Source organism: Mercenaria mercenaria, chromosome 5 (genome assembly GCF_021730395.1).
Source record: "Mercenaria mercenaria strain notata chromosome 5, MADL_Memer_1, whole genome shotgun sequence".
Classification (NCBI taxonomy): domain Eukaryota; kingdom Metazoa; phylum Mollusca; class Bivalvia; order Venerida; family Veneridae; genus Mercenaria; species Mercenaria mercenaria.
The window spans coordinates 83,932,433-83,959,695 of NC_069365.1; the positions used below are offsets into that span (position 1 = coordinate 83,932,433).

Below are 27,263 nucleotides of genomic sequence, written 5' to 3' on the forward strand. Positions count from 1 at the left end.
TTTATGTGTCCTTCGCTCTAATTACTAATCAATATTTTACCTCAGAGTCTTTTTTGTAGTTATACTGAAATATTGTGCGGAATGTTTTAAGAAAATGGATGGTGGTAACTAATGTTATTGGGAATATAGCTGGGTGAAAGGTTACTTAATACAGCAATTTTCAAATAAAAATTAGGCAGTTTGATTTGTAATACCTATTTTTCAGTTTCCGTTGATAATTATTTACTTATAAATTAAAACAACGCTCTAAAATTTTTCAAATTTCAGTAGAAAATTCCGGCATTTTAGTTTTATTATTATTTTTTTTTTTTTTTTTTGCATTTCAACAATATCCATAATAATAATAGCAGCATGCAGAACGTTTTTTATCCATAAAAAATGTCAGACGAGGGGTACTGCTGTAAGTATTTTAAGCTGTGAAATTTGATTAAATAAATGAAAAATAACACGAAAATATTACTTACGTTAGAAATAAAATGTATTAGAGCTACATTAACTAGAAAGATTATCTTATTTAATATTTTTCTATAAGAATTTACGATAAAAAGCAAGATATAAGCTAGTTGCCATGGTTACTTTCAAATTTAAGAAAAATAGGGTACCATGTAAAGTGCTTGGTATTTTGCTAATAATATTACCCAAATATACCAAAAACCCGTTTACATACATAGTAGTTTAAAAATGAGAGAAAATGCGTTACCATGGAAACAGGAGCCCCTCGACATACACAACTTATATTAGAAAGCTAACGCGCATACTAGAAACATTATTGATTATGCAGACTTCTACGGGTAACAATGACACCAAAATGGTAACAATGACACCAAAATGCACTGAAAACTGTTAAATATACGTATTTTCCTTCTTCTTTCTATATAAAATACTTTTGGAGGGTCATGTTCTTCAAACCTGTATAAAATTGTACTTGAAGGACCAGAGATAAACGAAATTGAGATTGTAGCAGTCAAAACATTAAATTACACGAAATACAAAAAAAAAATAAAAAAATGCTGCGGTTCAACTAATTTGAATTTACCCTGGTAACAAAGTAACCTACCTCCTTAAAGAAAAAATTACTTTTGTTGGTTGGGTAAATATTTTTTTATTTTATGAAAACAAGCGCGGGTTGATATTATTTTTGTTTGGCTTTAGTATCTTTCCTTACGTCCGCTTGAAATAATTGAGAAAACATCTTTAAAAGCGCTTTAACTCCGTGTATATAATGTTGCCGCTTTCCACATTTCAGATACGAAATGTAGTTCCAGAAACCATTTCGGACCTAACTGTAATTTCGTTTGCCATTGTTTGAATAATGAACAATGTAACAGCAGCACAGGAAACTGTCCCTCTGGTTGTGATTTTGATTGGGTAGGACCTGGGTGCCAACGTAGTAAGTATATATAAAAATTAGGGATGGGAACGAATACTGAAATCAATATTCGAATATTCGGTTTGCCATATTCGAATATATTCGGTTTGTTTTAATGGAAGCTTTAAATTCTTATTAAGTGATTGGCATATACACAATGTATTCATTTGTTTAAAGCGTGAATCATCGTACGTAACAAGGCGTAAAAATGTTTGTTTCGGGTGACTCGACCCTTCCTAGTAAAACCCGCCGATGACGATTCTGCAGTATAATCATGAACATACTTAACTATTTCAGTGATTTAGCTTCAAAATGATACAAAAAAATCAAATTGATTAATATTTAGACCGTCGCAGTTTTATCTAAAAATAGCAGGTCGACTCGTTCAAATTACCGCCGCCATTTTGAAAATTTTCAATCGGCGTGTAAAAAAGCAATTAAGGCAGACTTAAACCTCCTTCAACATGATCTTTTGCATCAATCATATGTTATTTCTTGATTTTATTATAAAGTACTACAAAACTTAATTCGAATACGGCCGATCGCGGATGACAACAGCTTCTACGGACGGTCTGAATGTCATACAAAATATTGAAAAAAGATCAACAATATCTACAAGATTGGTATTGTGTTCGATTTTTTTTTCTAAAACTTGTTAAAGAAAACAGGCGCCAATAAAAATGAACAAAAGATAAAAAGGTATCACATTTACGCCTAATACAAACTGTTAATCCGTAACGATGACCACAGGTAAATATGCATTACAAATTTTTTGTTAATTGGACATCTTCTGACATGCAATTGACACATTGACGCCTGTTGCAAACTGTTAGTCCGTAACTATGGCGCCTGCCAATTATGCATTAATTGCTATTTTCTTGATAATTGGACATCTTTTGATACGCGATACACAAACACGACATATTGTTTTATTCTGTAGAAATAGCATGCTCATATTGCCCAAAATCAATGATACTTATTTTGAAGAAAAACAATTATTATACAATAATTTACGAATATTCGAATTTAATTTTCATATATATATTCGAATATTCGTTCCTATCCCTAATAAATATAGCTTGTTTTTCAAACCTGTTATAGAACTCGATAGAAGGTATGCTAGTAATATTGATTCCTAAGATTTATTGGGAGAACACGGTTATAGGTTTCTCATGTTCGCAAATTTTTTTTTTTTTTTAAATTTGTGAAATTAAGGTGAATCAAGCGGATGTTAAGACTGAGAAAATAGCCGGTACATTTGTGTTCCATTAAACATTATACTGTTATTGAACTATCATTAAAGTATTTCTATATTACTCATTACATTTGTACTTACCATTTCTTGAAGTAAAATACGCTTATATTGTTATATATCTTCCTCGTGATACAGTGCGTTTGTAAATTACTTAGTACATTTTGCAGATAGCCGCTGACTAAGATGACTTGTTTTGCAGAAAATATAGTGCCTGTAGATGATACGTACGAACAGTCAATGCTGACCCGCCACCAAAGTAATATAGAGAGAAAGCAAATTGCGATGCTGGCTGTCGATAAAAGTTTATCAACTTGCAGTTATACAGCAAATGCAAATCAGTCAAGGGTCATTCCATGGTGGAGACTTTGGCTAAACGAAAAGTACAAAATCAGGAATATCTCTATTGTTACTCGCAGGGAGTTCTTACGTAAGTATTATAAGTAGAAGCATACGCTTTATAATTAACTACATAAATACTTGTGAGGGACATGACAGACAACATAGTGTACACCCCAAAGACGTGCAAATGATGAGGTTACCTTTGTTTGTTTGTTTTGGATTTAACGCGGTTTTTCAACAGTATTTTAGGTATGTTACGGCGGACAGTTAACCTGACCATTATTCCTTGATATTCCAGTACAAACCTGTTCTCCGCAAGTAACTTCCAACTACCCAGCATGAATCGAAGATGGAGGACAAATGATTTCAGAAACGATGTCTTCTATCAAACCGTCACGGAAAACATACGCCTCGCCCGGTTATCGAACTAACGACCCTGCTATCAGTATATCTGCGCTCTCCCTACTGATCTAAGCGGATGGCCTGATGAGGTTATCTAAACTTCAGTTGAGTTATGTATGCTTATTTCTAAAATGTATTTGATGGGATAATGCATTATTTTCATGTTAAAATAAATTATCTGCAGAATCCCTAGGGATCGGTAGATGTCCGATCACGATAGGACAAGAGTACAAAAGGGAATCTGCTGATGTCACAACATGAAACAAATATTGGTTAACGCTATTCTAGCATGGAAAATGTGAAAGCTGCAAAAATGAGTATATTAACGATCAACGTCATTAAATGTTTATGAACTCCGCGGGAATTTCAGCGTTTTTTGGCTTGGAGCTACGGCTCCAAGCCTATGTATTGTTTTCGGTATTTTTGGTACCCAAGTGTATGTTAGTATGATACGAAAAGCCGGGAAGCTGCCGCAAACCGAGATCAATATGTTACGAATTCAGTGATTGGTTGCAGCAACAAGTGACCTGTGACGTAAGCTGCGCAATGCGGAAATATTGGAAGTTTTCCGATTGCAGTTGCTCTTTTGTTTGTCTATTATTAAAATGGGGGTGTACAGCAATATGAATATAACTATAAAACGTAAGTATGTACGATAAACTGACAACTTCTCAATTTTGACGTTTACATTATTCATGATTGAGTTTACATTTATCCATTGTAGTAATTGTTAAAAAGATTTAACGGGCAGTTGTGAAATTTGTTAGAGAACACCCCCCTGAAAGGATGTAACCTGCCAAAAGGGCTACTATGGTTGGTTCGATTATTGTTGTAGGGGTGTTATTAAAACAAGTTAAGGAAGTAGCTCTGCAAGGTATATTAGACCATTTTTTTCACAATACCACCGTATTTTGTATATCAGTGTTTATATTTCTGTGTTCGTATTGTAATTACTGGTGAATGCCACGGCAAATCTGGGTTGTTTTTCGTACGTGCACCCTTTCGTAAGAAATATACCGTACCCTTAGAAAAAATTGCTTTGGACAGTCGGACGGTTCATAGACCATAACCTTTCAGCCTGGTAACTATAGAACCATTTAACCCAACTTCATAGGATAATTGGTCTCATTTAGTAGAGAACCCCTATTGTTTTTGCGGTCACTGGGTCGAAGTCACAGGGGCCTAGTAAAGGAAATTGGTTTCCGCCCAATAACTAGAACGCTTTGGGCTAGAGTCTTAAAATTTAATATGGAGGTTGAACACCAGTAGTTCAAAACCCAAAACGCCAAGAATTGTTCAATACCCTTTGCCTCTAAAGTTAAGACTGGCGTTCCCATGGGAACAGCAGTAGAAAATCGCAATCATGTTTTGCATAGAATCTTATGTAATGACCCATACCCCCACTTGTCCAGGTATGTAAACTATGCCAAAACCAGCCAAGCATTTCCTTTTTAAAAGGAAACTTTATTTATTAATACCATAGGAGTACGGGTATCATTTTGTAAAACGTTTACTCTTCTGTTAAAACACTCCCTTGAAAACAACAAAACAGCAGTTCTGTGCTAAAACAAATGTAAACGGGTTTGTTTAAGTGAAATATATTTTGATTATTATTAAATAGACTTAAGATTATTGGTTGAAATAGTGCGATTGTCATTAATTTTATTGATAAGAATTAATTTTAAGTCAAATATACCATACAACATTTGAGCCCTGCCAAAGGCGGGTCTTGTTAGCTTCAATCTAGCTGAATCGTGGTTATAGACGGCCTACCTGCCTGGTGCCTGGCATTAAAACATTAAGGATCGGGAAGTTATGTTGTTAACTGTATGTAGGTGTCGCATAAGGCAGCTTGTCTAGTCCTTTTAGTAGGGGTGACACTTTCATAAAAAACACTTTACTTTAATTTACTCTATATTTTAGATTATTTTAAGAATTTTGAAGTTATGGTTGAAAATGACACGAGCAAACATGCAGGCATCTATTCCGACCAAAAACTATGCTATAAGAATGATAACATTGCTCCGATAACAACGGCGTTTGACGTTTCGTGTACAAAAGCTATCTATGGGAATCAACTCAGAATCAAGCTCGCAACTAATGGCACGCAACTTGTCTTGTGTGATGTCAGGATTTGGGCAGGTATTGTTTTACAATTGCTGTGTATTTAAAACTATACTAAGTACATACGTCGCTATACGTAAATGTTGAATATGACTATATATGAATTACCATATACGCTTAACTTACTATTCTATTTCACTGTTTTGAAAAACCTGCTCATATTTTGTTTAAAAATATCATTTGTAAGTAAAGTTTGAACATCTTCTATTTTCAATCCATAGAATGTGCTGATTGGAGTTTCGGTGAAAGCTGCACAGAAAAATGTAGCACTCACTGTCAAACTATATGTGATAAAGATGATGGAACTTGCACTTCCTGTAAGCCTGGAAGGACGGGAGGCCGATGCGGTTATGGTACTTTGGTTTGCGTTAAAAGTCGTTAGCATATACGTTATACATATAGGAATAATATAATGTTTTACTTTATTATTAAATGCCCAGAAAAATGTCTAACCGCAAAATTAGACTCATCTAGCGATAAGCCATGTTGCAAAACGCGTGTTCAATTTTGGTTTTAAAGTACGTCTAGACAAAAATCAGAAAACTTTATGTAGCACTTAAAATGTTAATTATCGACTTATACTAAGTTATTTCACAAATGACAACACACGCGCGGCGTTCAGTCTAATTACAAGGGATGTCTGTCAACCAAAATATTTACGGTGGTGAATAAATAACAAAAAAACATATTTTAGTTGGGTTTAAAGTCGAGCCGACATAATTATAGGTCACATGGCGACTTTCCATCTGTGATGGTGGAGGAAGACCCAAAGAAGCCGATCCACGCACCATTTTCATCGCGACCACCGACCTTCTGGATCTAAGCTGGATTTCTTGCTCATATGAAGAATTCAACGCCCCCAGTGAGGCTTGAACCCACATTTGTGAGGGACAATTGATTCGAAAATAGAGAAAAGTGAAAACTTCACAGATCGCTCAACACGACAAAAATGAAAATGTTGCAGGCTCGGTTTGATTGAGCCTGTTCATGGAGGACGGTAGTGGAAATGCATGCTACCGTCCACGCCCTCTAGCCCCGGGATGAACAGAACTTAACATTTAAACATGCTAAAAGTACAAAAAGCAATTTAGAAACATCCGCAGATGTATTCAAACGGCGGTGAACATGGAACCTTCAATGATACACGTGTTGAGGCGTGTAATTCCATGAAGAGCGGTGTTTGGTCCCCAGATAAAGTTAAGGGTTTGCCCCAAACGAGAAAACAATGGGCAGAAATAAACAAACTGGAATTTAGGAAGGGGATCTGAGGTTATGGAGCCTGCGTATCACAGGAACTGTCAAAAGACAAAAATTAAAAAGCAGGCATCATATCCAAGGGGTGAATAAACAATACCCAAGGCTATGAAAGCGGGCGTATTGAAACCACCGAGGCCGAAATGGTCATGTTGAGAAACTAAACAGTACGAATAACACGACATAGAAGTCGTGCTGAACGATCTGAGAAGATCGAAATATAACAGCCCTGATTGAATGTACGGGGAAACTTTTTATGGCCGCCACACGGCACAAACAACGCTGCTGTGATAATAAAATAGAGAAAAGTGAAACCTTCACAGGCCGCTCAACACGACAAAAATGAAAATGTTGCTGGCCCGGTTTGATTGAGCCTGTTCATGGACGGTAGTGGAAATGCATGCGAAGTCATATAAGTAATCGAAGTTGGACATTTTAACTTCAAAGGCTAAGTCAGTGTGACGAAGTACTTTCTATATTCGATCGAACAAAAAATGGTTTTGTACTCGATTGTTACCCAAGCGAAATGTAGTTCAAGATATTACAGGCTTAATAAAAGAGCAGTCGAATAATTTTGTAAAATGTAGAAAATGATATCTTGGAAGATACACCAACAAGATCATATATACACGTAAACTTATTTGTGCAAATAACGTCTGTGCAAAAATCTCCATTTCAGAGTGTGACGATGGAAAATATGGAAGAGACTGTAAAGAGAGTTGTAGCCCATTCTGTAAAAACAGTTCTGAATCAGTTTGCATTAGTACTAATGGTCATTGTATCAATGGATGTAAAAGTGGTTATATTGGAGATTTATGCAATTTCGGTAAGAAAACGTTTTTAATATGCTTTTTATGGCAAAAACATGTTTTCGGCGTATATTGTGAATACCATCATTGACAAATTAGCGATCGGGTATATTGTTTTGCTGTGTGATATAATAATTATACTTTCATCAATTTCATGTTTGATTCTTACCGTAAATAAATAGTCAGAATGATGCATTACACCCGTACACGTCTATTCAAATTTATTTCCCTTGATTGTAAATTATTTTATAGTTGGTTAATTTGAGTTCGGACTTGGATCTTGAGCAAAAGTGTACTGTAACAGTTATTTGAATTTTCGAACGTTTGAATAATGTTAGATTTTGGCAGGAAATATTTTAATCCTATGTGTTCTAACCTGGATGACTTCTGGTAGGAGTAGTTTAATATTATATATTTCTAGCTACATGATATTATCCTTCTTGTAAGTTTATCCGTCGAACATACACAACTTAGGTCACATTGCGATTTCTCAAGCTTTTGATGGTGGAGGTCAGGATCCCTCCGGGCGTTGTTTCAGTTCTGAATCAGTATGCAATAGCACGGATGCTTATTGTATAGAGTTGGTTATATCAAAGATACGTGCAACCACATTAACTAGTTCTTTTTGACTGATACATGTATGTGTGTGTACGTGCGTGCAGATTTGCAAATGTGTGTGTATTTTTTATACACTGGTTACTTTACGGAACGATTATTAATTTATTTTAGCGTGTAAAATTGAAACATACGACTGCAGCATCAAGTTTACTTGTAGCTGGAACTGCAAAAATAATGCAGTATGTAGGAACACCGATGGCGTTTGTGTTAGAGGGTGTAGTCCTGGGTGTTAAGGAGGAAGAGGAAAGTGCGATCAAAGTTGAATTACACGCAATGTTTAGAGCCTTTCATCGACAGCAAGAATTCAATATATCTAATTTCTTGTTGTTATTTATTAAATTCATTACACATAGTTAAATAACTCAGGCTTCGAAATCACCTCAGACTCTCTTTAATTCAATGTAATTTTATCGATATTGCTTTTATTCTTACATTATTTTATGTAACACATTTCACAAATTATAACTGTTTTCTCATGTAATACTTATTTTCTGAAAATGCTCGTGACAAGTAATATAACGTTTTATAATTTAAAATACGTTCAAAAGTTTTTAACGGTTAACTTGAATACAAGTTTCTTTCATTAAATGAACCATAAGTTTGATCAGGCAAGTGTGACAATTCTCCTGCCTTTAAAGTTTGCGGATAAAATTTGGAAAAAAAGATATATTAATCAAATGTAGGATTCGAATCCACAATCTCAAGATTGGTAGCTAAACAAGTTGCCCGCACAGCTTCCTTAACATGCGACATTATGTCTATAGCACAATATATATTGAATAGTTTTATCGCTGTTTAGGTTCGGACATGCAAATTAATTTACGGAAATATACGGAATATTCATGAGTGCAAGGTCAATATTTACGGACAATATTTTGTATATGTAGTTTGATAGTTATTTATTACAACGTTTACGTTATATGCCTTTTTTTTTCAATTTGTAAAATATAAATCGTTTTGATTTCATGGTATCTTTGTCCGTGGGCCAAGGCCAAAAAATTTGAAAGTCGAACCCAGAAATTAGGCAAACTTTGAGCTATACCATTATGTTATACTAACATTCAGTAAACTTTTAAGGCTGGATGTCGGTCAGAGCAACATGTAAGTAAAATTTAATGACGATTTTAAAAAAACGTTGGTGTCTAAGGAATACAATTTAGCATTGCATAGGGATAACGCTGATTTGGATGGTGAAAAGAAATATATGTGACGTTTCTTATAATAAATCTTACCTTTTAATGCCTGACATAATCAACAATTTACTTTGGTTGTCAAATAATGCTACGCTATGTATCTTATGCCAAATAAAGTGTAAAAAGTAGGGGCTGATGTACCCCACCCACCACATTATAGATATACTTACGCGGGAAATCTTAAGAACTTCTAATCCTTTAAAAAGGAACAGAACCCTCATGTTTACAATAAAGAAAACAAAATGAATGAATAATTAACTAACAAAACAGATACCATTGCACTTTAATGTCAGTTGGCCAAAGCTATGGTTCCTGTTTCATTTCTGGGTGATATGCATACTGACAGACCTATTCTTTGCAAGTGGAGTAGAAATGATGAAAGTAATGCAAAAGCTTATACGACCGCAAAATTTTCAAGGAAATTCTCGATGGGGAACATCAAAAGGGAAGCAGATCCAGCAATATGAGTCTTTATTCAAGATGACAGCTATTTCAAATTAATCCGAAATTATTATACATACGAGTTAATGCCACCAAACTTTTCATATTTGATGATTCTAATTCTCTTCTGTGCTAGCTAATATCTTTTTAGTAGTCATGAACTACTTTTAATTAAATCACCAAAAATTTAAGTTTGTTAAACTACCAACAAAGTAAGTTATATAGTTACACAGACTATTCAAATTAAGATGGCCGCCATTTTCCAAATTTCCAAATAACTGCGTTAAATTCGACCAAACATGTACATATGAAAGAGGTATATCTCTTTAAAAGTCAAAGCTGTTACAGAAATCACCTGATATTTATTTAAAAAAGTTACAGAGGATTTTACCGCTCACAAAATGACCACCTGAAATCGGTTACAAGTACAAATATTGATGAGCTACTACTGTTAAAATATTCAGTATTATAAAACAAATCAAATAAATTTTCAAGAGATTGAAGTTTGGTTATTCAGATAAATCTAATGAAGATATTTTCCTATCATTTTAAAACTGGCCACCAGTAATAAGTTTGGAAACAAACATATGGATAAAATCTAAGTAATCATTGCTGTAATAGAAGTCGTATGATTTTGTTAAAATAATTTCAATTGAAAACTACATTACCAGTATGAGCTACTTCTCTTGTTATAATCACGATGGCGCCATTTTCAAAATGGATACCGTAAAAAACGTTACAATAATATAATTTAAGTGCTGCTTTTTTATTTAATAACGAAAAATGGAGAATCGAACATATAATGAAATTGTAACTTTCTATTAAAAGTCAAGTGAAGAAGGTCATTGTACAAACAGTTATGTTTTTAAACATTTGAAGGGATTTATAAAGTTTATGTTTAAATGCAAATTCCATTTTTTCTGTTACAATGCAGCTAAATATTTACGACCTCTTTTTAAAGGACAAAACCTTATCTGATTACACAAACAGAAATGAGCATATACAGTTCTTAAATATCAAAGCAATTTATGATACATCTATATTGATTTACCTTTTGGTGGTGCTTGAACGTTTAATCTGTTTTGTTTGAAATAGAAATTTTCAGTTATATCACAATGCCAACTCCCTTCAACATCCTTCAGCAAATACCTGTCAATACGTATGCCTCTGAAATAGTTCAAGATTATTAGAAATACATCTATAGTCATGCATTTGCTTGACATTATGAACAGGTAGTACAGAGCTTCACAACTTTAAATTGAGCAAGTCCTGAAATCAAGAAGCCGTTTATCGTATCTGTTTGTTGTTTGGTCGTATGAGTAATAGTCCATTTTAGGATGTAGCTTAATGATATATCTAAGGAATAAAGCAGTGTCTAGTAACACAATGATTTAAACACAGTTCCATACCGAAGTTATCTATATGTAACGGTTGAAATATATATTTTTGCATGAACTAGTTTGATTGTATGTGTTAATAGTTTTAAAAGTAGAATATTGAGTTCTAGTAAGAATTCAGAATTAACAACAATGATACCACAACCACAATATGGAAAAGGAGTCTCATCTATGTGTTCGTTAAGGAAATGTAATATGATTACGTAGTTTAGTAATTCTGCCCCACAGTATAAGTGATAATTGAAAATCACTATGGTCAAAGAAATAGAACTATTTGAAGAAACATGTTTTGCCAAAAATGACATTTGTTTCACTACCCATGTTGTACTGTATATGTATGCTGTTCTATAAGTTCAAAATGTACAGTGTTTATTTATATCAGGAATTACATCAGCAAATAATTATATAAGGCATATAAACTGATAATTTCAGTAATGAATACAATCTTACCTCCCATAAATATCAAAAACAGCATGTGATTTATATGTATTACATTTGTATGCACATTATCTGATTGCAAAGTATTATATTTTCTCATGAAAATATATAAAATTGTGAATCTTAACACAATTATTTGATGATGTCTTATTAAAAAAATACAGTATTTTTGATAATTTTATGAGTGAATGGCGAAAATGTAGCTCGGGTGGGTGGGAAATTTTAATCCCTAAATTTTGGTAGAAATGGTCAAAATTTGGAAATAAATTGTTACAGTGAGCCTTTAATTGATTAATAACAGTTACATAAGCAAAACACTAATATCTGAAAGTCAGTATTGAAACAAACTCCTTAAAATTCGTGTGTAGCGAATAATACTTTCAAAGAGAAAGAATTCCGCATTTGTACCTGCACAAGGTTTACTCAGATGTGTATAATGTTTGTTTGACATACGGAAAAATCTTAAACAATCCTAGAATGAATGTACTAATGACTGAAGTGGATAAACCTTTGCCTAATTTCTTGGTTACGAAATCGAAAACTAGAGGACCTACAGAAACTGGCCCACAGACCATCTATTTTGATGGGCACTTACGTAGGAAATTTCAACTTAAGAGTGTGAGGATGCGGGAAATATGGTGAAAATTGTATGCAAAAATGCAGTGGGTACTGCATAAATAGCACTGCATACAGAAAGATAGATGATATTTGTGTTGTTGAATGTAATCCAGGATATAGATCTGTAAAATACGATCACATAAAATTTAGTATTACATACCTATCTAGTGTATTATATATGAACTGGTTATTCATGGGTACGGATGTTGTATAGTATTTATGTTAACCCTTTTTCTTGATATCTTAATATTGTTAATAATACAATGTTAACCTGAAAATTGCCGTTAAGCATGCGATTATTTCTTTTTTAAAAGCATGTCCATCTGGCTTCTACGGCATGAAATGTAAGAAGAATTGCAGTGCGTTTTGTTTCCAGAAGGGGTCAGGTTACTGCAATAATGTAAATGGTAGTTGTTTACATGGATGTCAGGCTGGGTGGCATGGCTCACACTGCGATAAAAGTAGGTATAAACAGCAGTTAAGCGATAAAACGATTCTGACCTATCTAACTGAGGTAGACAAGGTTATCGAGGTAGTTTTCTCTTTGGAACAGAGAAGGTGTTCGTGTATATTTTGACGTCATAATGTTTACGTCATATTATGACGTTACAGTGTATTAGCGATTTCAGTTTGTGATATATTTTACTATATTACATAGCTTTAAACGCAAAAGTAAGTGTACTTTAAATTCACATCACTTATGATTGAACAATACCTAATGTATGACACGGTTATCGCCAGGCCCTTTATCAGTAAAATATCTGAATCTGAACAGTTTTTTCGTCCATCCATTACAAATTGTATATGGCAATCCGCGCTATAAAATTTCAATATATAAATTGTCATATTCAAATTGTATCATGTGCGAATATATACCAGCCGATAATTGCCTGTTTTTGTAATGCTGGAAGCAAATGTTTACTGGAAAAATATATATAGTCATGGGCAGTATCTTAGTGTCAGCTGTCAAATTGTAGTTTGTACTTTCTACGTTTTTATTTTTGCGAACCACTCTTCAATTTTGGAGAAATATGTTGGGTTTAAATACTTGTATAATGTCAATCAAAGTTTTACTAGGCATCGATTGAATGTCCATTTCATTGATATTTATTGTAACAAAATCTCTGTTCAGTTGGGGAAAAAAACTAAAAACAAACTGAAACTGGTAGACTATACTACCAGTACATCAATCATTAGCCGACTCTCAGGCCCTTCAGGCCTTTGATTGTTTTTCAATTTTATATCAGAAATAATTAAATAATCATTGAATTACCTATATGAAACTATGATACATTTGAAATAAGACACGTTTCCATCTCAGAAAAAAAGAAAACTATAAAAAAAAAAAAGATTTTGACACCATATAACGCAGAAAAACAAAATTATATAAGAGTCAGCTTGATTAATTCATATTTGCTTTCATACGGCCCTCCAGGAATTGTTTCAGTTCTGAATGGTATGCAGTAGCTCGGGTGCTTATTGTGTAGGTCGATGTGGAATTGGTTATATAAGAGACACTTACAACCACATTAACTACTTCTTCTTGACTGATATATGTGTATGTGCGTGTGTGCTTGCTTGCATATGTGTTTATGTGCGTGTCTGCATTTTATATACTGCTTACTTTACGGAACAATCTATACATTTTAGCGTGTAAAATTGGAACAAATGGTAGCAGCTTTACTTTTAGCTAGAACCGCAAAAACAATTGCACATATTAAGCAAATCTTTTTGTGAGTTCGAATCCTCGTAAGGATATTTTCAGTATTAGATTTGATTTGTTATTCGTATTTGTTTTCATTCTTGTTCCATTTTCGTTTCTTTCTTTGATGGTTTGTATTTGCATACATGTCTTTATATAATTAACATATTACTATGTTCATCATAATACTATGTTCATAATCTGCATACATGCATGCATTTAATCAATATCATCTTTGAATGATGCTAAACCTTTTTCTGCCATTTCGGCTGTCTTGACACTGAGCACTTGAAAGGATCAAAATTTTATATGCAAAATGGAATAAAAATTAAATGTCGATGCGGAGTTTTGAATCCACACGGCAAAAGATCTGTTTAACGTGGACAGTATGCTTTACATCTGAGCTATTTTTTTATTTGTACTAAAACTAGAAATTGTAGAATTTAACATTTTAAAAATGTTGAATTCTCTATGTTCTAATTTCATCTATTTATAGCCAAGTTTGTTATCGTTTGGGTATAGTATTACTCCTCGTTTAAATGGGTCAACAGTGTTGTTGAACTTATAAAATAGACTGGCACGGTTTATAGGTGTATTGTTTTTTGTCATTATTTTTTAGCATTTATCCCCTTCAGTTTGGAACCGTCCGTGTTTACAAACACGTTTGTTTATTTTATTTTTAGTATAGTTTGACCGCGTGTTTTGAGCCGTGACAGAATGATACATTTTTATATTGGGTTATAGCGATATTCGGTCCATACCTGGCTTACAAATCTCTATAGAGTAAGTTGATATGTATGGTTTGTTTTCTATGAACCTGATTATATCGCTGGCGCAATTGGTAGAACTAATGATTACACACCTTGAGGTGCGGGTTCAAGCCCAGATTACGGCAGTATGTTTTTTCTAGTGTACATTATTTTTATTTTATTTTAATAAAGAATCTTTGCATTTTATATATTTTAATAATAATGTTTGGCTTATTTGTTTTTCATTGTTTCTATATACTTACGTATTTTGCAACTTTTATTGCAATTCATTTCATGACACATAATTTCAACTTCACTTTGACGACCCTTCAGCTGTGTCAGTCTCTGTGTCAGATGATGTATCAAAATCTGAGTTAAGTTCGATGATCACCGGTGCCGGAAGATCGTCTACAGCAATATCTAACTCCCACTTTTTCTATTTAACTGGCATTCTAGAATAAAACCGCTATTCTAATCACTTTTTGGGATGCTTTTACAAGGGAGAAAAGATGTGTTAACTGAGAGATTCTCGCGCTAATGTGCTGTTTTAATTTTGCGCGTTCCGTGGCAAAGCGTAAATGTATCGCAGCCCCAAACCGGATAAACGGATAATTCAAATGACGTCAAAGTCAGAAAACAGCTCAGATATTCTCCCGCATTTCATGGACATTTAGTGACGTTGCGGCAGAATGTATTCAATCATTAGTTATTTTCGCACTTTATGCTTAATTAGCGTTAGCGCAATTTAATTTCAACATCTTCAGCATCCCTCGAGATACGTTAGTACCCTCGCCCTAAGGGCTCAGGCACCAACCAATCCACGGGATTCTGCAGATGCTGCAGCATAAAAAGCATGCGTCATCCCTACAGTAAATGGTACACTTAGACCAATCTGAAGATGAAACTGTTTGCAAACCCTCCGCAATACACTCCGATTGAAAAAAGTAACCTTACCAAGGCTTGACACCCGAAAAGCAAGTATTTTAAGCCGACGTCATATCATTTGGGCCATGCCTTTGTTTACATTCAGTTCGATAACTTATACCGCTTTACTGTGTATAACATATATGTTCCTACCATTTTGGCGAATCAACTGCGGGAAATATGGTGAAAATTGTATGCAAAAATGCAGTTGGTACTGCGAAAATAGCACTGCATACAGACAAACAGATGAAATTTGTGCTGATGAATGTAATCCATAGATATAGATTATAAAGAGCAGTAAACTACGATCACATTTAGTATTACATATAGTATCACATACGTATCTAGTGTATTATATATGAACTGGTTATTCATGGGCACGGATGTTGTATAGTATTTATGTTAACCCTTTTTCTTGATATCTTAATATTGTTAATTTGCAACGTTAACCTGAAAATTGCCGTAAAGTATGCGATTATTTCTTTTTAAAAGCATGTCCATCTGGCTTCTACGGCATAGAATGTAAGAAGAATTGTAGTGCGTTTTGTTTCCAAAAGCGGTCAGGTTACTGCAATAATGTAAATGGTAGTTGCTTACATGGATGTCAGGCTGGGTGGCATGGCTCACACTGCGATAAAAGTAGGTATAAACAGCAGTTAAGCAATACAATGATTCTGGTCTATTTAGCTGAGGTAGACAAGGTTATCGAGGTAGTTTTCTCTTTGGAACAGAGAAGATGTTCGTGTAAATTTTGACGTCATAAATTTTACGTCATGTTATGACGTTACAGTGTATAAGCGATTTCAATTTGTGATATGTTTTTATCTATTACAATAATATCAACGGTAGTCAGGATAAGGCAATCTTTCCTCAACCCTTTCTACTTTACCTACTTTCTGTTCGTTACATTTACGTCAGTTATGATGTTTTTAATTGGTACAATTTTTCTTTGTTTCTCTATTTCTTCCCTGATTTAACAATTATTGTACAATTAAAGGACAATAAGACTGAACACGAATATCTGAGTTCGTTTAGATCAAGACGTATCCACGGAGACAACCAAAGGCGCATTATATTTTTCACTTTACCAAATAAATGAAAGTCATTTAAAGCATTCGATTGAACTTCTAAAGCTAAAATGACCCAAATGACGCTTTCCTTGAGACTGAAAGGATTGTTTTATTTAGAATTCTGCATATGTGGATATCTTTTACAGGATGCAGAGATGGCAAGTATGGTAGAAACTGTGACTTCAGCTGTAGTGGTAACTGCATGAATAATTCAGTGTGCAGTAAACTAGATGGTAGCTGCGCCAAGGGATGCAAAATGGGTTACCTGGGAAATAATTGCAACGAAAGTAACTATAGTATATATCATTATGCAGCATTTCTTCACGAAATAATCATCTACAATATCTAGGTAGCTTTCCTTTTTGCCGTTTCTGGAATGAGACCAGGACTGTTCCTATTTTAGCATCGATACATGTTTTGAACGAAATTGCATTATCCTGTATAGTTACGGTAAAACGTTTTGCTCAGACCAATTAAGAAATGCTTTTACAAGAACCCTTGAGACTTTCCAAACATTTGAAAGATGATGCTTTGAAACTACTTTGACAGTAAAATCATGCACACGTTAAATAGTGAATTTGCATTTACTGTAATTTAAAGGCCTTCTATTTAAAGATTTAGTATTAAATATTGAACATAATAAGTGTTCATTACATTTTTTTTCAATTTCATATCAGAAATAATGAACTATCATTGAATAACCTATATGAAATGATGATATATTTGGAATAAGACACGTTTCCGTCTCAGAAAAAAAAATGAAAACTATAAGAAAATCATTTTGACAGCATATAACGTTGCAACGTAAAATTATAGAAGATTCAGCTTGATTTGTTCTGTTTGTGAGAGGTTCTGACATTTGCAACACGCCCCAAGTCATCTTGGACAGTCACCTTTAATCTGAACCATAACTGAAAGCTGGTTGTACAATATAAAGAAAAGTTTAATATTTACTGATACTGTTGATATCATCATAAATCAATATGTAAAAGCACTTATAAAATATATGAGGCTGTAAACGAGGCTTGACAAACGTAAAATTGTCCAGCGATCAGTTTGAAGTTACAATAAGACTGAAATATTGCTTTTTTTTGCATGGCTATACATCTAACATTTACAAAAGCAATATTCCGTTATATTTGTCTTTAGAATGCCAGGATGGATTATATGGAGACAACTGTACTTCCAATTGCAGTACGCATTGTTTAAATGGAACAGTCTGTGCACATACAAATGGTTCCTGTACCGACGGATGTGATCCAGGGTGGACTGGTTACACCTGCAAGGATGGTATATTGTATTGTCATTGACCACAACATCTGTTGACATATTAAATCCCTGAGAATTTTTTGCCTCCCGTTTGCCCTATTTGTCCGGAACTTGTGTCATGCATATCTTGAACATTTGGCATGTGAGGTTGTGCACCTGGTGTTTTAAGTTGGATTTCACACAGTCACGCATGAATAATGGCCCTTGACAAAAATAAGCATAAAAAGGGCCTAATAGTTTGTATCGCATGTATCTCAAAAAGAATTCGCCATAGAACTATGACACTTTATATGAATATTATTCGGCATATGAAGTTGTGCACCTTACGTTCTGTTAGGGATTTCACTTAGCCAGACCAAAGTTAAGGTTCTTGGTCTTAGAGACAAAATTCACATTTTAAGTGCTTATAAGTTTGTGATGCATATATCTTAAAAATATTTTACCTAAAGTGGTAAAACAATGTAGAAATGTTATTCAGCATATGACTTTTTGCACCTGAGTTTTGTTTGGGACCTTGAAAGACTAAATTTATTGCCCTTGATTTGGTCAAAAATGCATAAAGGGCATATGGGTGATGTCGCATGTACTTGACCTAGAGCCATATTACATTTAAGGATTGTTATTTAGCAGGTAAATGTCTGTACTTGGTGTCCTGTTTGGAGTTTCACTCAGCCAGACCAGGGTGTTGGCCCATCGCTTAGTTAAAATTCACATGAAGCGCTTAAAAGTTATACTTAATGCTATTTCACCAGGAGCCATGAAAACTAGTACAGTGACAACTGTGAACTGAATGAAATCTGACATGTGTTCCCAAGTCCTCATTAAGGTGGCAGGTAGCTTTTGTTTGCTGCGCTAACTATCAACTTACCTTAATTGAGGAAAATATTTCAAAACTTATTTTTCTATTCAACATTATGTCTAACTTCCTAAGATTTGATTTGTTATATTAGTAATTCGTTTGAGAACAAATGACATTTTTCGAATGCTAATTTGGACTGAACATAGCCTGTCAGCTGACCATTTCATTTTCAGGTAGAACATTATAGTTAAGATAATTTTGCTCGTTATAAAACTTGAGAAATTACGTAACGTCATTTATCCGAGTAACGTAAAATAAAATCTGGATTCGGGGTACGGAAATGAAGAACATTTTATGAATTAATGGCTACTCGTGAGTAATTTATTCAAACGGCAACATACCTATCTTTCTAATGTATGATATTAACGCATCTGACACGTTCTTATTCATCTGTGTCTTCCAAATCACCCGAACTACCCGAAGTAATCCACTCTCTTTTATTCATCTCAATGTTCAGTATACAACACAAACGTACTTGGTTTCAGTGTTGTTATATTTTCTGGTCCTTTGGGATCATGGAGACCATTCAATACATGTGTAATAGAGTTCCGCATAAGCCGGGGGTAGGGAGCATGGGGCGTAAGAGGTGTTGCATATTTCATTACCTCTCATGAACAGACTCAATCAAACCAAGTATGCTATTATTCTGCTAGATTGCATTCCATGCTTTCAAAGAATCTTTTTATAGATTTTATTGATATCTTGTACAGAGAACAGTGTGACATTGACATTCACGCCTTCACAGTAACTTGGCTTAATAACTTTGTTCCTACAGACAACCTGGTATTATCCTTTTTCTTACGCCTAAACGCAGTGATCGAGTGGATGATACCAACGGCGAAGTTATCTTGTATATTAAAGACACTTCACTATCGGCGGAGGTCTAATTTAGAGCTGAATTGTTTACAATGTGATTGGGTTGAATTAATGCTATGTTTCCTCTCTTCAGAGTGTATTGTCGACCTCCAAACTCTGATACTATTCTCAAGAACCTTATTGAAGATTCTGATGCGTGTGCGTGTGCGCGTGCGCGTGTGCGTGTGCGTTCGGGTTTAAATTTTTCGGTCACAAAAACGACGGTGTCTACTCGAACAGTGAGCACAATGCCCATCTTTATAGTGCTGCCTCACTGGAATATCACACCGTAGACACGTGGCATGATACCCCTTCGAGTCTGACACAGGGTGACCAGTCCTAGCACTATCTTTTTAATGCTGAGCGCCAAGCGAGGAAGCTGCTAGTACCATTTTTACGTCTTTGGTATGACGCGGCCGGGGATCAAACCCACGACCTCCCGTACTCGAAGCGGACGCTCTACCACTAGGCTACCGAGGCGGTGTTAATTGATACAAATATATCCGAAGTCGTAATAACTGGTGACTTATTATGTCTAAGATATCACACTCCTGTATTTGGACTTCTTAAATTTCAGTTGCTTTTATCTTCTTAGTGGTATGAAGAGACAGGAAGGCATGGCTCTTGTTGCAATTGACTAAAGTGCGGAATTGACACTGCCGGCCGCGTCATTTTGCTTAGATTTCTTTAAAGCACCGTATTATGTCTGTGAAACAGCGGAACAGCTCTTAATTAAATGGATAGTCTCCTATTTAAAGTCTCGTACTTGTAAGGCTAATATGCATATTTATCAGACCCCCATGTTGAGTGAAGTGTGCCCCAAGGCAGTTACCTTAGCCCTTGCTGTATCTTGCCTATACTGGAACTCTTTTTGATGTCATTCACAAATACATATCAGTCTATGGTTTTGCTGATGATCATATAGCAAATAAAAGCTTTCGTCCTACTTCTGCTTCCGTCTAATCACAAGCGGTTGGAGAAATCGAACGGTGCGCAGTTATAAGCAATACCTGTATGAATAGAACCAAACTGAAAATACACTGTTTTTATGTTTGGTAACAGACCTCAACTGAACATTTTTTTATGTTTTACAAATTCGATTAACATTGCTGGTGACGATATCAAACGTGAAATATATCTTGGTGCATTTCTTGACGGAGTTTATGTAAATCGCAAATGTCGAACAGCCATCTTGAATTACATGTACCTACGAATTGGGAACATCCGAAAATATTAACAAAATCCAAAAAACATAACCGTCTGCAACATCCGCCTCTACAAATGTTAAACTAAGAAATACCAGGGGTACGTGATCATAAACACCTCAATGTTTATCTATCTGGTGAGTGTACATGACACAATAACATAGACTACATCACAGACAAAACGTGGAATCGGGTTAAAATCATGCGCATGTTAAAGTACTTTCTGAAACATAATTCCCTGGAAGTTATTTACACGTCGTTCATTTGACCAGTATTAGAGTATGCTTACGTTACCTATCGGACAGAAGATAAGAACAAACTCGTTTCATTTTATAAAATGCAGGCTAATCAAACATCTGATTATCTTTGATTTCTGATGCTGGTAACTCACGATACTTCATAAAAAAACTCTTACAACAAACACGGTATGCACGCGTAGTCTCCATTTTACATTCAGTCATTCGTGACTGGAACCAAATACCAGCAGATGTCCGCAATTGCTCAATTCTGTCAGCCTTTAAAAAGTTAAAAATACAAGAACAAAACAAACATTCTACTGTATTATTACGTTGGTAGCAGAAAACTCCAAATTGTTTACTCACGGCGTCGCACTAAATGCAGCAAACTCCCAATACAGTGTTACTTCCCCTTATCGGTACAGTAGACACTGCCACCACGTATAAATTGGGCTGAATTTAAGCTGAGTTATATTTTTTTTCATAATTTTAATTTTGTTGTACAAAGTTTATATCTCAGTAGTTAAATATTATATATTTTGTTTGTAAAACGAGCAAAGAACTATTTATTTATTTTATTTTGTTGGGTTTAACGTCGCACCGACACAATTTTAGGTCATATGGCGACTTTCCAGCTTTAATGGTGGAGGAAGACCCCAGGTGCCCCTCCGTACATAATTTCATCACGAGCGGGCACCTGGGTAGAACCACCGACCTTCTGTAAGCCAGCTGGATGGCTTCCTCACGTGAAGAATTCTACGCCTCAAATGAGGTTTCGAACCCACATCGATGAGGGGCAAGTGGTTTGAAGTCAACGACTCTAACCACTCGGCCACGGAGGCCCCTTGCAAAGAACTAACAATAATGCAGTAATACTAATTTTTTTTTCTGATGTTGTGTCGCGCACCTGCTAAAAATGTAAACAATGGAATTACTTGCATATTTTGAATACAGTAAGAGAATTAACGCGTGGCATACTGCAAAATATAGTATATATCAAATATTTTTATTATGTTCTTAAAGGTTGTGACGTAAATTTCAACTTGACTGTAGATTAAGCCAAGCATTTGATTTACCCGGCGTTACCAAGCGCGCCACCATTTTAGGATCACATGGTTGTACCATCATCACGTGACTTGCTTGAAGGCAGGGATGATTGTTTGACAAAATTCCTGCGCGAAGGTTGTAAATGCAGTTTTCTCAACCAACACTTTTTTATGAATCAAACTTTCACTTCCTTTTTTCAACGAAGATTATACAATGCTTGCCGTAACGTCTTTCTACTTCAAATTTTGAAATTTATCTCAACACAGTGCTCTTTGGAAACCCGTCCATTTTCGACAAGGACAATACTATGATATTCACGCATGTTCAGAACTATATATTTGAGAGTAAGAGATATTCGTGATACATGTCGTTTTCTTTTGAGTCAGTATTCTCTTCTACTTTTCTGTTCTTCCACTTTCTTATCACCGTAATATTTAATAGTTAACGCTGTTCTATATTTTTTATTATCACTATTATCTTATAATGTACAGAAACCTGTATATGACTACTTCCCACTACAAGTTTAATATATAATGCTCTCACGTATTTACATTCAAACCGTATTGTCCGCGTAAGGAGGAGAATTCTTTCGTGTCTTTCTTTTTCCTTTTTTAATACCGGTATCATGTTAACTTGTAATTGTACAATACTATGTTATGTACTCTTGGGAATAAATATGTTTAAACAATACTAATAAATAAAGTATAATGCCTCACTTAATATAAGTCATAAGTGGTTTCTTTCAGAATGCACTGATGGATATTTTGGGCATATGTGTCTGCAGAAATGTAGTGCAAACTGTGCCGGGGGCTATTCAAACTGTGACAACGTCTATGGATCTTGTATGTCTGGGTGTATAGCTGGTTGGAGGGGTCGCACATGTGACGAAGGTTGGCAAGTACAGACTCAACTATCACAATAGCAACCTTTAAGTGCCGTTTGGCGGCTGTAAAAAGTATTCCCGTACTTGGATTTAGTATTGTTATATTTTCTTGTCCTTTGGGATCATGTTGTTCATTTAATTGATGTGTAATAGAGTTCCGCTTAAGCCGGTGCTAGGGGCGTGAGAGGTGTTGTATATTTCATTACCTGTAATGAACAGACTCAGTCAAACCAAGTCTGCTATTATTCTGCCTGGTTGCATTCTTTACTTCCAAAGGACATTTTTACAAATTTTATTCATAAAGGTTTTGATGATAATACTGGCCTTAAGTACAAAGTGTGATTTTACAGATTGAACAGACCGCTTCAAGCTTATGTGTGATTGCAAAAACGCATATACTGAGAACTGGGATCATATTTGTTACTCAGTAAGAATAAGCAATCGTAGGATAAATCTTCAAAAAGACACTGATATACTAGTATGCATTTAGGATATGGTTGCATTAACGCCTATCCTAAAAGGTCTAAAATTTTGTAGTCTCGCTAAATGGAAGCTGGGAGTCGGAAGAAACTATAATTTTGTAATTGGTAATGACAAGCCAAAAACATTATATATAGTCATCGAACATTATTGATCTGTTGCCTAATAATAGAAAGGATATTTATTTGAAATTTTCACTTTTATTCCTCAGTATGTCCAACAGGAAACTGGGGACTCAATTGCGCAAATCCCTGCGGACAATGTATATCAGGAATGTGCCGACATTCAGATGGTGTTTGTGACGGAGGTTGTGCTGCAGGGGTTAAAAACACTCCGCACTGTGACGAAGGTAGTATCACCACATTTTAGCATTTCTAGTTTAAGCAGAAAGATACCGTTAAATTCCATTGTTACTTTGAATCAGTTTATAGAAGAAAAAGATAGAAACTTCGTAGCAGACTGTTAATCAGGCGTGTGTATATCATTGATTAGAATGCAGAAATGGAAGCTATGGTATCGACTGTTCAAGAATTTGTAGCAAGAACTGCAAAGACACATGTAGGAAACAGAGTGGAGAGTGTGAAGTTTGTAAAAGCGGCTGGCATGGTGCAAAATGCACACTGGGTAAGGTCTTTTAAATGTTTGTCTATGAAATTGTCTCAATGGGCTCGGAATATTTACTCGATTGATGTATTTACTTCTTTTCCCTGTCGGTCATACTAGTATCGTTTTTTTTATTGATGCAATATTGGTTGTTTGTTTGTAATAGTACTTATCTCATTTATTTGATATATTCATATCTACTTAAATCTAAAGAATGCGAAAATGGAAGATGGGGAGAAAACTGCAGAAGAAGATGCGTTACATGTCTTAATGAAACATGCAACAGAATAAGTGGGGCTTGCTATGGCCAGTGCAAGCCGGGTTTCAAACAAACAAAATACTGTGATCAAGGTAAAAAAAGAATTTTAAAGACACTGCATTACAATTAAGAAGGGTTATGTTAAGTTGAACTTCTGTTATATCTATTATAATATGTAAAATAAACAACTTGAACAAATGCAAGTGGTTTACATATGAGTTTTGTATTATATTTGTTATTTAGATAAAGGTTCTTCAGTTATCACATTCGCAAGGAAGTTCACATTAATTTAAAATATTCGATTGTCCTCATTATTATCTGTTTAAGATTTTTATAACATTACCGTTTGTTACTAAAACATATCTAAACAATAATAACAGTAGCATATACAAATGGATTGGGAAACAGCATACAGAAACAATTCTCTCTCTCCCCATGAAGTGAAATTAACAGACACGTCAGAAAATTATTTATTTATATCTTTAATATCGTTACAAATTAAGAAGTACGTCTGCAACACATGAACTGTGTTTGAAAAGTATATATAATTTTGAACACGTAAATAAAGGCGAATCTGAAAATTATTGGTTATAACTATAATCAAAGAGACAGTATATAACGTGTAGGAACAGCTTTATAACTTTGAACTGAGATGTTAAGCATACTAATAATCAAACAAACATTAACATAAAGAATAGGAATTTCTGTAAATCATTAGAGTGTGAATATGGAAGCTATGGACTCAACTGCTCCGGAACGTGTAGCAAGAACTGCAAAGATTTATGTGGCAAGCGGAATGGATTTTGTACATCTTGCAGTAAAGGATGGCATGGTGAAAGATGTACAAGCGGTAAGTTTATTGTAAAGGTAATATTCTAATTTCATATACGAATTATTCCAAACTGTTTGAAAAAAAAAGAAAAAAAAGATTTACAAACAGTTTTTTATTCTAAACATAAAAGAATTTTGAACGAGATAATAAAGGTGAATTGCACCCTTGTTGATTACTTTGATATTATAAGATTTACACAGATTTAGATCTAAATATCTATATACATGTATCTATTCTGGAGAATGTGTTGACGGAAGAGGGGTGAGTATTGTAAAACAATGTTGCGCTAGAAGCTATGATTTATTTTCCACAAATGTAACTAAAATGCATTAATTTAGACGAACACTACAATCATCTTTATAGTGGTATATTAACTTCTCCTTCCAAGTATATTTTTTTTATGTTTCAGTCGATAACCAGACTGTGACAGAAACTGTGACTGAAACTGTGACGGAAAAGATTATGCATATTTCTGGAGGAGGAGTAGCAGTTATTGCTGTAATTTGTATTGGCCTGATTTTCATCAGCGTTGTTGTTACAGTTCTGATTGCAAGGAGAAGGCTTAATCTGCACAGAAATGGGTATTTGCAAATGCTTTAATAATAGTGAATTGTGAAGAGTGATTCATTTTTCAAAATTTCCACACCTTAAGGATGAGAAATAATCGTTTATTGGAAACTCATAACATATTGGGGATTTTACAAAGAATATATTATGTCTAACCATTACATTATGACAATAACAGGTTAAATCTTTTCAAACACATGAAAAAAATCTAAGAGCATTAACTTGCGAAAAATAACATGGAACTCCAATGGGGAATTAACATTAACAATACGTAAAAATCCCGGAAGCAGTTTCTCTTTTAAGTTCCTTAAAAGTAGCTCACCACATCAATTCTAGAAATTGATATTTTTTAAATTGACTAACATTTAAAACATTAACATCTCGTTATATTTCAGAAATCAGAATACATTTGAAAACGAAACTGTCTCCTATTCAAATCTGTTAGCTACAGATACTATTTCAACCATTCATAAAACGCCAGGTTAGTTTTCTGTTTTATTCGTTAAATCTTATTAGCCATGAAAGGTACAGTGTAGCAAACAAACAACAGATGAAAAACCTCACACAAGAAAATTCAAGGAATGCAGCTGTATGTGAATATAGGGGAATATGAAAATATATAAACGTAAACAGCTGTAGAGCACATTTACACAATAACACGAGTGAAAGAAATATTAATAAAATGGAAGTCACAAACACAAATAAACATGCATGTACAAGAAGGAAAACAGCCGGGCACACCACTAGTTGTGCTGATTCAGAAACCTCAATTTTAATACACTCGTTTTCGTTAATTAAAAATTCATTTTCTGCCTTAAAATACCAGTTAAGGATGAAAATTTAGAATATAGAAACGAATTAGTCCGTGGAGTGAAAACAGAAAATAACACTCGAGTCTAGTCGTATAAATATTGTTTCTCTCTTTGAACAATATTTTTTTAGATAAAAAGGTATAAATTTTACATTCAAACGTTGTATTATGTTTTCTTTTCTGTTACGGGTATATATTTAATAAGTAAATAATTCTTTGGACGCATGAAAGCAAATAAGCAAAAAACGCCACTACTCCTTCTATTACATGTATTCCATGTAGACGTCGAATTCTTATAAATGTATTGAGAAATAATATTATTTTGACAAAAACCTTAACTTCCATCGTGTTTCTATCGTTCATTCATTCTTTCCTTTTTAGCTCACCTGAGCATTGAGCTTTTCTGATCGCTCGATGTCCGGCGTCCGTCGTCCGTCGTCTGTCTGTCGTCTGTCGTCCGTCAACATTTAGCTTGTGTATGCAATAGAGGCTGTATTTTTCAACAGATCTTCATGAAATCTAGGCCGAGTTTGAAAATGGGTCACCCAGCGTCAAAAACTAGGTCACTAGGTCAAATCAAGGGAAAACCTTGTGTATGCGATAGAGGCTGTGTTTTTCATTTTATCTTCATGAATTTTGGTCAGAATGATTACCT

At 34.5% G+C, this 27,263-nt stretch overlaps 1 protein-coding gene across 1 annotated transcript; it reads left to right on the forward strand.

Annotated features, from left to right (window-relative positions):
- The first annotated feature begins 5,432 nt into the window (after positions 1-5,432).
- On the forward strand, positions 5,433-26,283 carry LOC123558591 (multiple epidermal growth factor-like domains protein 10). The gene is made up of 14 exons (XM_053544726.1): positions 5,433-5,507; positions 5,711-5,842; positions 7,423-7,569; positions 8,282-8,417; positions 12,572-12,718; positions 16,849-16,989; positions 17,852-17,992; positions 22,920-23,063; positions 23,748-23,885; positions 24,029-24,160; positions 24,353-24,490; positions 25,117-25,248; positions 25,640-25,811; positions 26,193-26,283. The coding sequence occupies exons 1-14, from the start codon at positions 5,433-5,435 to the stop codon at positions 26,281-26,283; spliced, it is 1,866 nt and encodes a 621-aa protein (XP_053400701.1).
- Positions 26,284-27,263: the final 980 nt, after the last annotated feature.